General features: G+C 37.0%; 1 protein-coding gene across 4 annotated transcripts in view; it reads right to left on the bottom strand.

The window, feature by feature from the left end:
• LRBA (LPS responsive beige-like anchor protein) overlaps nt 1-13,896 on the bottom strand; it is a 751,667-nt gene that overhangs the window by 201,155 nt on the left and 536,616 nt on the right. For all 4 annotated transcript variants that reach the window (XM_057546722.1, XM_057546725.1, XM_057546723.1 and 1 more), the window contains exons 43-44: nt 12,557-12,672; nt 1,980-2,092 (exon numbers count right to left, since the gene is read on the bottom strand). In XM_057546722.1, the coding sequence (XP_057402705.1) occupies nt 1,980-2,092; nt 12,557-12,672 (229 nt within the window). The remainder of the gene's footprint in view (nt 1-1,979; nt 2,093-12,556; nt 12,673-13,896) is intronic.

Consider the following 13,896-nt stretch of genomic DNA (forward strand, 5'->3'; position numbering starts at 1 on the left):
TTGCAAAACTGAGACTCTATATCCATTAAGTGAGTCTCCATTCCTCCCTCCCCCTGCCAGGCCCTGGCAACCACCATTCTACTTTCTGTCTCTATGAATTCGACTACTCTAAATACCTCACATGAGTGAAATCACACAGTGTTTGTCCTTTTGTGAATGGCTTATTTCACTTAGCATAATGTCTTCAAGGTTCATCCATACTGCAGCATGTGTCAGAGGTTCCTTCCTCTTTAAGGCTGAACAATATTCCACTGTATATATGTACCACATTCTGTTTATCCATTTATCCAACAGTGGATACTTGGATTGCTTCCATCTTTTGGTTAGTGTAAATAACACTATTATAAATATGAAAATTGGTATACAAATACCTCTTCGAGTCTCTGCTTTTATTTCTCTTGGGTATATATTCAAAAGTAGAATGGCTGGATCTTAGGGTAATTCTATTTTTTATTTTGAAGGAACTGCCATACTTTTTTCCATGTCAGCTTCACCATTGTACAGTCCCACCAGCAGTCTACAAGGGCTCTAATTTCTCCACATCTTCACCAATACTTGTTATTTTATGACTATTTATTTATTTTTTAATTAAAGCCATCCTACTGGCTGTGAAATGGTTATCTCATTTGGTTTTGATATACATTTTCCTAACAATTAGTAATGTTGAACACCTTTTCATCTGCTCATTGGCCATTTGTATAACTTCTTTGGAGAATTGTCTATTCAAATTCTTCACCTGTTTTTGAATCAGGTTGTTTGGTTTTTGTTGTTGAGTTTTAGGAGTTCTCTATATATTCTACATATTAATCCCATATCCGATAGGTAATGTGCAAACAAGGCTTTCTTTTGAAAATGAAAACTCTCCTTTAAAAGTGAAAAAGGATTCAGGATATTCTGTTTGTTGATAATTCAGGACAGAAAAGGAAAATTCTTAAAGAATGCCTGATGGTATGCGAAAATACTTATAGAAAACCCAGTGTGTGTGTGTGTGTATGTGTGTGTGTGTATAAAATGTAGTTATTCCTTACTGATATGCGGTAAATTAGAGGTAGTTTTTGTTATTTACATGTTTCACATTTTAAAATTAAAAACAGACTGATTAATTTTAACACAGTTAAAATTAATTTTTTAGAACTTGGGGGAAATGTCATGTATATTTTATTATTTAATTCATTTAACACATTTATTGAATGGCAGGTCCTATACTAGGCAAGGGAGAAATAATGGTAAACGAGAACTCTATCTTTATGAACTTTAGTGGAGCACACAAGAAGAACCAAAACAAGTAGGTAGAAAGATATGTAAAAATGCAGGATATTTTAGGTGCTCTGAAAGAGAGGAAGGAAGGAATCAGTAATGGTCTCTATGAGGAGGTGTTGTTCCTAAAGGACTGAGACAGTCAGCCACTCACAGAGCAGGGAGATGAACGTTCAAGGCAGAGAAAGCAAACTGTGGAGTTGGGAAGGATTCATTCTGCATGCAATGATAAGTCAAGAAAGGTTTAAGCGCTGAATTTATGGAATTCAAAATTACATTTAAAGAGGATCCACTCTGCTGTAGTGAGGAATGGCTCAGAGAAGGGCAAGAGGTAGAGGAAAATCACTTAGGAGACACAGAGCAGTGTGGGGTTACTTGTCTTTTTACAAGAGTGCTGGTAAGAAGTTTCCATGATGTTCTTCGTATCTTTTATCAAGTACTGACACCCTTAGAAGAAGCTGATATTTAGGAATAATATTTTCTTAAATGTATATGGAGAAAAAAATATAACTGTTAATATTTTTAGTTGTCATCAAGGTTACCAGGCATATTAAATTTTTCTATTTTAAATTTGAGAATAATGAAAATACATTTAAAAGACAAATATATTAGTTATAATAATATTAAAAATATTTTCTAAATGTGATGTGAAAATAAAGATAATCACTTGAATATTTTTATATTCAAGATAGTGATATTTCAGATGATTACTAAGAAATTACCTTGGACAAATCTCTGAAGTTACTTGGCAAAGTAAGATCCAGTTCTTCTGATTCATAATTAGTAATGACCCAGGGAAACACTGGGTACTGATTTAAGTCATTGTAACTCCGTCCTGGAAGAGGAAAAAAAAGTCATTCTTAATTTAGAAGAACGAAATGATAAACATTCAGGAATATACTAAAAGTAACAAGAACAACAATTTCTGAGTGCCAGACATTGTTCCCAGTGCTATCCATTCACGATTTCATTTAATTCTCACAATAACCCTATGAAATTGGTATCACCCCCGTTTTACAGATAAAAAAACAAAGGCACAAAAGTTTATGTAACTTGCCCCAAATCATGCAACTAGTAATGGTCAAACTACATTCAAATCCAGATACTCTGTACCCACATCTTATAAATTACACAACTATTTTTTATTAGTTGAAAGCCTGCACCAAATAAAATAATCTTCATTAGGAATTTAAAAAACAAGTTGCAATCTCACAGAGTTCTTCAACACCAGAATCCTTTCTTTGCCATTAATTAACCAACCAACCAATCAACTAAGTTCAAGTGACTTCACCCCTATGGGCATTCACAGTCAACTGTAAAATGACCAGGATGTTCTTAATAACTCTGAAATTTCTGTGACAGCTTTCAAATTCTATGCTCCTTTGAACATAATGCACAGTATCATAGATGTTGCTTACTCCATTCCCAAATGCTGCCACATACTCTTCTATGATTCTGCTAAACTAATGACATTCAACGACACATTCAGGTCTACTAAAAATATGAATAAAACAAAGGATGACGTAGCCCATCCATGTAGAAACAGCAGTTTTCTGGATATCACCACTTTAGGGAGGCAGCACGGTAGATGACATCATTGTTTCTGGAGTAAAAATGTTGGCGTTTTTGACTCCACCATTTTACTAGTCTATAACCTATTTTTACTTAGATTTAATGTGAACAGACTTTTATGGCTAAAATACAAGGCAAACAAGGATATTAATATTGGTTGAATTCCTTTCTTATAGTGTATTCTATTATCGCCATTCTTTTCCCATTCTCAAATATATACGGATATCATATCAATATAGGGCTGAGTATTACAGTAGCTCTCCACACAAATTCTTGGTATCTAAGCCTCCCTTATCATTTGATGTTTTGTTTTTTTTTTTAAACATCTTTATTGGAGTATAATTGCTTTACAATGGTGTGTTAGTTTCCGCTTTATAACAAAGTAAATCAGCTATACATATACATATATCTCCACATCTCCTCCCTCTTGCATCTCCCTCCCACCCTCCCCATCCCACCCCTCTAGGTGGTCACAAAGCACTGAGCTGATCTCCCTGTGCTATGTGGCTGCTTCCCACTAGCTATCTATTTTACATTTGGTAGTGTATATATGGCCATGCCACTCTCTCACTTCGTCCCAGCTTACCCTTCCCTCTCCCCGTGTCCTCAAGTCCATTCCCCTCGTCTGCATCTTTATTCCTGTCCTGCCCCTAGGTTCTATTCAGAACCTTTTTTTTTTTTTTTTTTTTTTTTTTTTAGATTCCATATATATGTGTTAGGATATGGTATCTGTATTTCTCTTTCTGACTTAACTTCACTCTGTATGACAGACTCTAGGTCCAGCCACCTCACTACAAATAACTCAATTTCGTTTCTTTTTATGGCTGAGTAATAGCCCATTGTATATATGTGCCACAACTTCTTTATCCATTCATCTGTCAATGGACACTTAGGTTGCTTCCATGTCCTGGCTATTGTAAATAGAGCTGCAATGAACATTGTGGTACATGACTCTTTCTGAATTATGGTTTTCTCAGGGTATATGCCCAGTAGGGGGATTGCTGCATCATATGGTAGCTCTATTTTTAGTTTTTTTTTTTTTTTTTTTTTTTTTTTTTAGTTTTAGTTTTTTAAGGAACTTCCATACTGTTCTCCATAGTGGCTGTATCAATTTACATTCCCACCAACAGTGCAAGAGAGTTCCCTTTTCTCCACACCCTCTCCAGCATTTATTGTTTGTAGGTTTTTGGATGATGGCCATTCTGACTGGTGTGAGGTGATACCCCATTGTAGTTTTGATTTGCATTTCTCTAATGGTTAGTGATGTTGAGCATCCTTTCATGTGTTTGTTGGCAATTGGTATATCTTCTTTGGAGAAATGTCTATTTAGGTTTTCTACACGGTTTTGGATTGGGTTGTTTGTTTTTTTGATATTGAGCTGCATGTGTTGCTTGTAAATTTTGGAGATTAATCCCTTGTCAGTTGCTTCATTTGCAAATATTTTCTCCCATTCTGAGGGTTGTCTTTTCATCTTGTTTATGGTTTCCTTTGATGTGCAAAAGCTTTTAAGTTTCATTAGGTCCCATTTGTTTATTTTTGTTTTTATTTCCATTTCTCTAGGAGGTGGGTCTAAAAGGATCTTGCTGTGATTCATGTCATAGAGTGTTCAGCCTATGTTTTCCACGAAGAGTTTTATAGTGTCTGGCCTTACATTTTGGTTTTTAAACCATTTTGAGTTTTTTGTGTATGGTGTTAAGGAGTGTTCTAATTTCATTCTTTTACATGTAGCTGTCCAGTTTTCCCGGACCCACTTATTGAAGAGGCTGTCTTTTCTCCACTGTATATGCTTGCCTCCTTTATCAAAGATAAGGTGACCATATGTGCATGGGTTTATCTCTGGGCTTTCAATCCTGTTCCATTAATCTATATTTCTGTGTTTGTGCCAGTACCATACTGTCTTTATTACTGTAGCTTTGTAGTATAGTCTGAAGTCAGGGAGCCTGATTCTTTCACCTCCGTTTTTCTTTCTCAAGATTTGCTTTGGCTATTCGCGGTATTTTGTGTTTCCATACAAGTTGTGAAATTTTTTGTTCTAGTTCTGTGAAAAATGACATTGGTAGTTTGATAGGGATTGCACTGAATCTGTAGATTGCTTTGGGTACTACAGTCATTTTCACAATGTTGACTTTTCCAATCCAAGAACATGGTATATCTCTCCATCTGTTGGTATCATCTTTAATTTCTTTCATCAGTGTCTTATAGTTTTCTGCATACAGGTCTTTTGTCTCCTTAGGTAGGTTTATTCCTAGGTATTTTATTCTTTTTGTTGCAATGGCAAATGGGAGTGTTTCCTTAATTTCTCTTTCAGATTTTTCATCATTAGTGTATAGGAATGCAAGAGATTTATGTGCATTAATTTTGTATCCTGCTACTTTACCAAATTCATTGATTAGCTCTAGTAGTTTTCTGGCAGCATCTTTAGGATTCTCTATGTGTAGTATCATGTCATCTGCAAACAGTGACAGCTTTATTTCTTCTTTTCCGATTTGTATTCCTTTTATTTCTTTTTCTTCTCTGATTGCCGTGGATAGGACTTCCAAAACTATGTTGAATAATAGTGGTGAGAGTGAAAAACCTTGTCTTGTTCCTGATCTTAGAGGAAATGCTTTCAGTTTTTCACCATTGAGAACGATATTGGCTGTGGGTTTGTCATATATGGCCTTTATTATGTTGAGGTAAGTTCCCTCCATGCCTACCTTCTGGAGGGTTTTTATCATAAATGGGTGTTGAATTTTGTCAAAAGCTTTTTCTGCATCTATTGTGATGATCATATGGTTTTTCTTCTTCCACTTATTATTATGGTTTATCACACTGATTGACTTGCGCATATTGAAGAATCCTTGCATTCCTGGGATAAATCCCACTTGATCATGGTGTATGATCCTTTTAACGTGCTGTTGGATTCTGTTTGCTAGTATTTTGTTGGAAATTTTTGCATCTATGATCATCAGTGATAGTGGCCTGTAGTTTTCTTTCTTTGTGACATCTTTGTCTTGTTTTGGTATCAGGGTGATGGTGGCCTCGTAGAATGAATTTGGGAATGTTCCTCCCTCTGCTATATTTTGGAAGAGTTTGAGAAGGATAGGTGTTAGCTCTTCTCTAAATGTTTGATAGAATTCGCCTGTGAAGCCATCTGGTCCTGGGCTTTTCTTTGTTGGAAGATTTTTAATCACAGTCTCAATTTCGCTGCTTGTGATTGGTCTGTTTATGTTTTCTATTTCTTCCTCATTCATTCTCGGAAGGTTGTGCTTTTCTATGAATTTGTCCATTTCTTCCAGGTTGTCCATTTTATTGGCATATAGGTGCTTGTAGGAACCTCTCATGATCCTTTGTATTTCTGCAGTACCAGTTGTTACTTCTCCTTTTTCATTTCTAATTCTATTGATTTGAGTCTTCTCCATTTTTTTCTTGATGAGTCTGGCTAATGGTTTATCAATTTTGTTTATCTTCTCAAAGAACCAGCTTTTAGTTTTATTGATCTTCGCTATTGTCTCCTTCATTTCTTTTTCATTTATTTCTGATCTGAAATTTATGATTTCTTTCCTTCTGCAAACTTTGGGGTTTTTTTGTTCTTTCCCTAATTGCTTTAGGTGTAAGGTTAGGTTGTTTATTTAAGATGTTTGTTTCTTTTTTCTTTTTTTTTAATATATATGCTAGGTATTATTTTATTTAATTTTATTTATTTATGGCTGTGTTGGGTCTTCGCTTCTGTGCGAGGGCTTTCTCCAGTTGCAGCAAGCGGGGTCCACTCTTCATCGCAGTACACAGGCCTCCCACCATCGCGGCCTCTCCTGTTGCAGAGCACAGGCTTGAGACGCACACGCTCAGTAATTGTGGCTCACGGACCCATTTGCTCCACGGCATGTGGGATCCTCCCAGACCAGGGCTCGAACCCGTGTCCCCTGCATCGGCAGGCATATTTTCAACCACTGCACCACCAGGGAAGTCGCAAGATGTTTGTTCCTTGAGGTAGGATTTTATTGTTATAAACTTCCCTCTTAGAACTGCTTTTGCTGCATCCCATAGGTTTTGGGTCGTCGTGTTTTCATTGTCATTTGTTTCTAGGTATTTTTTGATTTCCTCTTTGATTTGTTCAGTGATCTCTTGGTTATTAAGTACTGTATTGTTTAGCCTCCATGTGTTTGTAATTTTTACAGACTTTTTTCCTGTAATTGATATCTAGTCTCATAGTATTGTGGTTGGAAAAGATATGTGATATGATTTCAATTTTCTTAAATTTACCAAGGCTTGATCTGTGACCCAAGATATGATCTATCCTGGAGAATCTTCTATGAGCATTTGAGAAGAATGTGTATTCTGTTGTTTTTGGATGGAATGTCCTATAAATATCAATTAAGTCCATCTTGTTTCATGTATCATTTAACTCTTGTGTATCCTTATTTATTTTCACTTTGGATGATCTGTCCATCAGTGAAAGTGGGGTGTTCAATTCTCCTACTATGATTGTGTTGTCGATTTCCCTTGTATGGCTGTTAGCATTTGCTTTATGTATTGAGGTGCTCCTATGTTGGGTGCATAAGTATTTACAATTGTTTTATCTTCTTCTTGGATTGATCCCTTGATCATTATGTAGTGTCCTTCTCTGTCTCTTGTGATAGTCTTTATTTTAAAGTCTATTTTGTCTGATAGGAGAATTGCTACTCCAGCTTTCTTTTGATTTCCATTTGCATGGAATATCTTTTTCCACCCCCTCACTTTCAGTCTGTATGTGTCCCTAGGTCTGAAGTGGGTCTCTTGTAGGCAGCATATATACAGGTCTTATTTTTGTATCCATTCAGCCAGTCTATGTCTTTTGGTGGGAGCATTTAATCCATTTACATTTAAGGTAGTTATCGATATGTATGTTCCTATTACCATTTTCTTAATTGTTTTGGGTTTGTTATTTTAGGTCTTTTCCTTCTCTTGTGTTTCCTACCTAGAGAAGTTCCTTTAGCATTTGTTGTAAAGCTGGTTTGGTGGTGCTGAATTCTCTTAGCTTTTGCTTGTCTGTAAAGGTTTTAAAATCTCCGTCGAATCTGAATGAGATCCTTGCTGGGTAGAGTAATCTTGGTTGCAGGTTTTTCCCTTTCATCACTTTAAATATGTCTTGCCACTCCCTTCTGGCTGCAGAGTTTCTGCTGAAAGATCAGCTGTTAACTTCATGGGGATTCCCTTGTATGTTATTTGTTGTTTGTCCCTTGCCAATTATAATATTCTTTGTATTTAATTTTTGATAGTTTGATTAATATGTGTCTTGGTGTGTTTCTCCTTGGATTTATCCTGTATGGGACTCTCTGTGCTTCCTGGACTTGATTGACTATTTCCTTTCCCATATTAGGAAGTTTTCAACTTCAAATATCTCTTCAAATATTTTCTCAGTCCCTTTCTTTTTCTCTTTTTCTTCCAGGACCCCTATAGTTCGAATGTTGGTATGTTTAATGTTGTCCCAGAGGTCTCTAAGACTGTCTCAATTGTTTTCATTCTTTTTTCTTTATTCTGCTCTGCAGTAGTTATTTCCACTATTTTATCTTCTACATCACTTATCCGTTCTTCTTCCTCAGTTATTCTGCTATTGATTCCTTCTAGAGAATTTTTTATTTCATTTATTGTGTTGTTCATCATTGTCTGTTTGCTCTTTATTTCTTCTAGGTCCTTGTTAAATGTTTCTTGTATTTTCTCCATTCTATTTTCAAGATTTGGGGTCATCTTTACTATCATTACTCTGAATTCTTTTTCAGGTAGACTGCCTATTTCCTCTTCATTTGTGAGGTCTGGTGGGTTTTTACCTTGCTCCTTCATCTGCTGTGTGTTTCTGTGTCTTCTCATTTTGCTTAACTTACTGTGTTTGGGGTCTCCTTTTTGCAGGCTGCAGGTTCATAGTTCCCGTTGTTTTTGGTGTCTGCCCCCAGTGGCTAAGGTTGGTTCAGTGGGTTGTGTAGGCTTCCTGGTGGAAGGGACTAGTGCCTGTGTTCTGGTGGATGAAGCTGAATCCTGTCTTTCTGGTGGGCAGAACCCCGACCGGTGGTGTGTTTTGGGGTGTCTGTGACCTTATGATTTTAGACAGCCTCTCTGCTAATGGATGGGGTTGTGTTCCTGTCTTGCTAGTTGTTTGGCATAGGGTGTCCAGCACTGTAGCTTGCTTGTTGTTGGGTGGAGCTGGGTCTTAGCTTTGAGATGGAGATCTCTGGGAGAGCTTTCGCCGTTTGGTATCACATGGAGCCGGGAGGTCTCTGGTGGACCAATGTCCTGAACTTGGCTCTCCCCCCTCAGAGGCACAGGCTTGACACCCAGTTGGAGCACCAAGACCCTCACTGAATACTGTTACCTCCTCAGAGCGCTCAATAGCAGCGTGCATGGAGCTTTTACAGAGGGTCTCAGCAAGCAGGCAGTCCTGAGGTACCAGATTAGCAAACGTTCAAAAGCTTGACAATATACTCTGTTGGCAAGGGTGTGGAGAAACAGTCCCTCTTTTGCATTGCTAGTGAGAATGCAAAAGGGTATAACCAACAACAACTTTGTCAATATGTCTTCATCAACCAAATGAGCAATGACAATGTGGGACCCAGAACCACTCACTCTGTGGAAGAATCCCAGGTTCAGGCAGGGGACAGGCAGAGTGCAGGTAATATCTGGATATTGCTTGACACTTTACAGACTGTTCTCAATGAATTTGCCTTCTCTGCTGAGCTTCAAAGCTTCCAAGATCTTGGCAGCTGGGAAGTAAAAGGCAGAGGGAGGGAGCGTGGGCCAGGAGCAGCTCCTGGGCATGTGCCCATGAGAGTGGCTGCCTGAGAGACCCGGGAGCAGAGGGTAAATAGTCCCCCGATTGGACGGAGTGGAGCAAGGACTACAACCTGATTTGATGCTTTTAACATTTTATTTCACTGTATTCATCAAGGGCATGAGGTCTATTAGAGTAACAGAGTTCTTCCTTGATTGACCTGGAAATAGTCTTAGAAAACATGAATAACTAGGACAATTTTAATTCAGAAGTATTTATGTCATTACATATTTCTATCAATTTTAACTTCTCCCAGAAGAAAATAACCAAACTTAACAGCAAAAAGCAGTCTATTTTGATGTCTCCATTCTCTCACATTTTCCTGATTGAGATGTTAGTAAATAGTAAAATCCTCTTCTTAGCCTATCTGCTTAAATAATCAAGTTTATTGTACCTACGAAAAAAAGAGTACGCACCTGCTCACTGTAAACAGACTTTTATTAATTAAGTTAAATTCAATATTTAGTTACTGAATGCCTAGTGACTGTCTTTTGGGAAATGTGTCATGATATCATGAGAACCTATCTGTATCACAGATAACACTGTAAAAGAAATATTAAATAACATGAGACTCCACCCCAGCCTCTAGTGTATGTAAAAACCATCCAAAGCAAATTATTGATTCTATTCTTTAAAGAGAATATCCAGGGGATATATTTAAAAGACACTATAGACACACTAGAAGTTGAGAGTAGACCATTTCATAAATGCTGTCCATAATTATTACACTGCATTCAATCTAGGTGTTAATTGATTTATCATGTACAAAACATGTCCATTTAAACTTGTTACATAAGTTTCCTGTCTCTCATTATTACTTAAAAATCCTTTCAGTCTCTAGTTATACAATCCCTACTAAATTCCACATAACTGTTCAAACTTTCTTTATTCCATTCCCTCAATGGACCCTCAGATGAGTATCTTCCTAACTGATGAATTTTAGACTTTTTCAGTGTAAGCCCTGAACTTCCAATTCTTCGTACTATGCCCTCTCTTCTCCACTTCTCCAATAGTGTCTTTATTCTCTGGGAGGTGTGATTCTTCCACCTGAGCTCTTGAACAGGTCTCCCTCATAATGTGAATTGTTACTTTTCCTCTCTCTTCCTCTTTCATAGTTACTCTCCGCTGCCTTAACTCACCCTCTCTTTACTATTACACAAGAAAACTGTAATCTACATCTAATGTTCTCGTTTAATCTTGAACCATTCAGTCCTTATAATCAAACTTTTTTGCTTGTTTTGCAAATAAACCCCTAGGGACTTCCCTGGTGGCGTAGTGGATAAGACTCAGCGCTCCCAATGCAGGGGGCCTGGGTTCGATCCCTGGTCAGGGAACTAGATCCCATATTCATGCTGCAACTAAGAATTCTCATGCAACAACTAAGGAGCCAGCCTGCCGCAACTAAGACCTGGCACAACCAAATAAATAAATATTAAAAAAGAAAGAAAACAAACCCCTGTAAAGTAACCCATAAGTCCTGAGATGTTAAAGCCAAAGGCATGGCCTGTACTCACTCTTAATTCTCCCTTACCTCTCCATCACATCTAATACAGCGGCCAAGGCCTTTCTCCCTTTCCCCTTGTATCTCAAGACATTTGCTTCACCTTAGTTCTCCTCCTACTAAGTCTATAAACTCTGGGGTCAGTCATTCTCTTCTCTTCTTTAATAACTTTCCCTCTTTCTTTTTGTTATGCTCAAGAGCATTCCCCAGACCTTACCTCACTGCTTTCTATATCACCTGGCTTGGTAATCTCAACTCTCTCTCTTGGTGATTTCCTCTCTATGCAGATGAAATCCAGTGTCCTATCTCTAAGCTCCAAATACCCTCAACTTAACCTATACTCCAACAATTCTTTTTGATATCTTATCTTGGATGTCTTGCTAGCACAGTAAAATCATCTTTCTCTAGATCAATTTTTTGACTTCTTTTTCCTTCAATGGCACCACCATTTTCTTCATGATTTAGAGCAGAAGCCTGGAAGTCTTTTCTGACACTTTTTTCTCATTTACTCCCAACATTCAGTTAGCTGCATGGCAAATGGTTTGCACCTTGTAAATTCTTGTGTTATCTTTGTTTGTTTGTTTGTTTAATTAATTAATTTTATTTATTTATTTTTGGCTGCATTGGGTCTTTGTTGCTGTGTGCGGGCTTTCTCTAGTTGCGGTGAACGGGGGCTACTCTTCGTTGCAGTATGTGGGCTTCTCATTGCGGTGGCTTCTCTTGTTGTGCAGCACGGGCTCTAGGCAGGTGGGCTTCAGTAGTTGCGGTACACAGCCTCAGTAGCTGTGGCTCATGGGCTCTAGAGCACAGGCTCAGTAGTTGTGGCACATGGGCTTAGTTGCTCCGCGGCATGTGGGATCTTCCCGGACCAGGGATCAAACCCGTGTCCCCTGCATTGGCAGGCAGATTCTCAACCACTGCACCACCAGGGAAGCCCAATTCTTGTGTTATCTAATCCTTTGTTTTAATTCCTACTGTCACCTCTCTAATGCAGGCCCTCATTACTTTTTATATGTAATTGCTTCCTAACTTCTGCTTTCTACCTAGACTCTCTGCACCATAATTTATCCTTCATACTGCTTCCAACTTTTTATACAGTTCTGATATTACTCATTTGTTCAAAAACTTTCAAAAGTTTCCCTGTGAATTGACTGCCAATTCCTCAAACTGACAAAAAAAATCTTCCACAATGTTTCCACACTACCTTTCTAGTTTTCTTTTTCATTATACCTTTATGAATATATATTTTATGTACACGCAAACACAAATACTATACCATTAATTGTTCTCTAGCTATACTTCATTTCTTCCCATCTTTGTATGCTTGCTTACACCTTTAGCTTTACATGGAATGACTCTATTTATACAAATACTCAAAATAATCTAATCATATCACTATTAATAATTTATCATTTGAAATACATCAACATGTGAGCTTAAATTACCTGCTATTGTGTTGAGAAACATCAGGTACTCAAAATTTGAAATCTCCCTGTGTTGCCATCGCTGGGTCATATTAGAAGCTTTAAAAAGTTGACGAGGACTAGCTAATGAGATACGCCTGCAAGAAAAAGAATTGATATAGAATCAAATTAAACAAGATTAATTAGATCAGTAATAAGTCATGACTTCTGTGCTCATTCAAAATGGCATCTGTATTATTCTGAGATGTTCTATTCATGTTATACTAACGAATGCTAGAGATGTTTCAATCTATAATTAATGGTTAAACGAATGATTTGGATGAGTCACAGGTCTATTACCCATATTCTATTCATCAAGGTAAGCTGTCATTACAAAGCCATTATAATATCTAGGCTCCATAAATGTTGATTAATAACAGTATGATTAATAATTCACTGCCTTACTGATACAAAAATAATTATAGTAACTGAGAAATACACATAAAATTGTATTCACATCTTTATCAGTTTAAATAGTCATCTCTTAAAGACAGCATATTTGTACATTATAAATTTAAACATTATGTTTGTATACCCATTGTAATAGGGGAAAGAGGATCCCAACCCCTCAGGTGTCTATTTGTGGGTTCGGATAAAGGTAAGGGAAACTATTATTCTTTTATACAGCCTAATAGTAGACCAAGTTTTCTGTTTTCTTAATGTAATGTAAATAACAAAGGATATAACTGACCAATACTAAGTAGCAGTGGGAAATAGGTGGCAGGATTACTACATTCAGAGCCCAGAATCTCAGAGAAGTATGCTGTCACAGTTCTTCCTACTACTAAGGACAAGATATGTATTTTTTTCAAGCTTTATTTCCAAAGGTATAATTTACGTAACACAAAATTTACCCTTGTAAGTGTACTATTCAATGATTTTTTAAAGTAAATTTCTAGAGTTGCGCAATTATCACCACATTGTATTTTGGAACATTTTAATCAACACTAAAACTTCCCTTGTGCCTATTTAGAGTTAATTCCTATTCCTATCCCCAGCTCTAGGCAACTATCAATCTGCCTTCTGTTTCTATAACTAGCCGTTTCTGAACATTTCAGATAAATGGAATCATACATCATGTAATCTTCTGCATCAGGCTTCTTCTACTAACCGTAATGTTTTGAGGTTCATCAATGTGGCAGCATGTATAAGCAGTTCATTTCTTTTGATTGTAAATAGTATTCCATTGTATGAATACAGAATATACCACATTTTTTAAATCCGTTCACCAGTTGATAGACATTTAAATTATTCCAGTTTTTAGCTATTATGAAAAATGCTACTCAGAACATTCACGTACACATCGTTGATGAACATATGGT

Source organism: Balaenoptera acutorostrata, chromosome 5 (assembly GCF_949987535.1).
Source record: "Balaenoptera acutorostrata chromosome 5, mBalAcu1.1, whole genome shotgun sequence".
Classification (NCBI taxonomy): Eukaryota; Metazoa; Chordata; class Mammalia; order Artiodactyla; family Balaenopteridae; genus Balaenoptera; species Balaenoptera acutorostrata.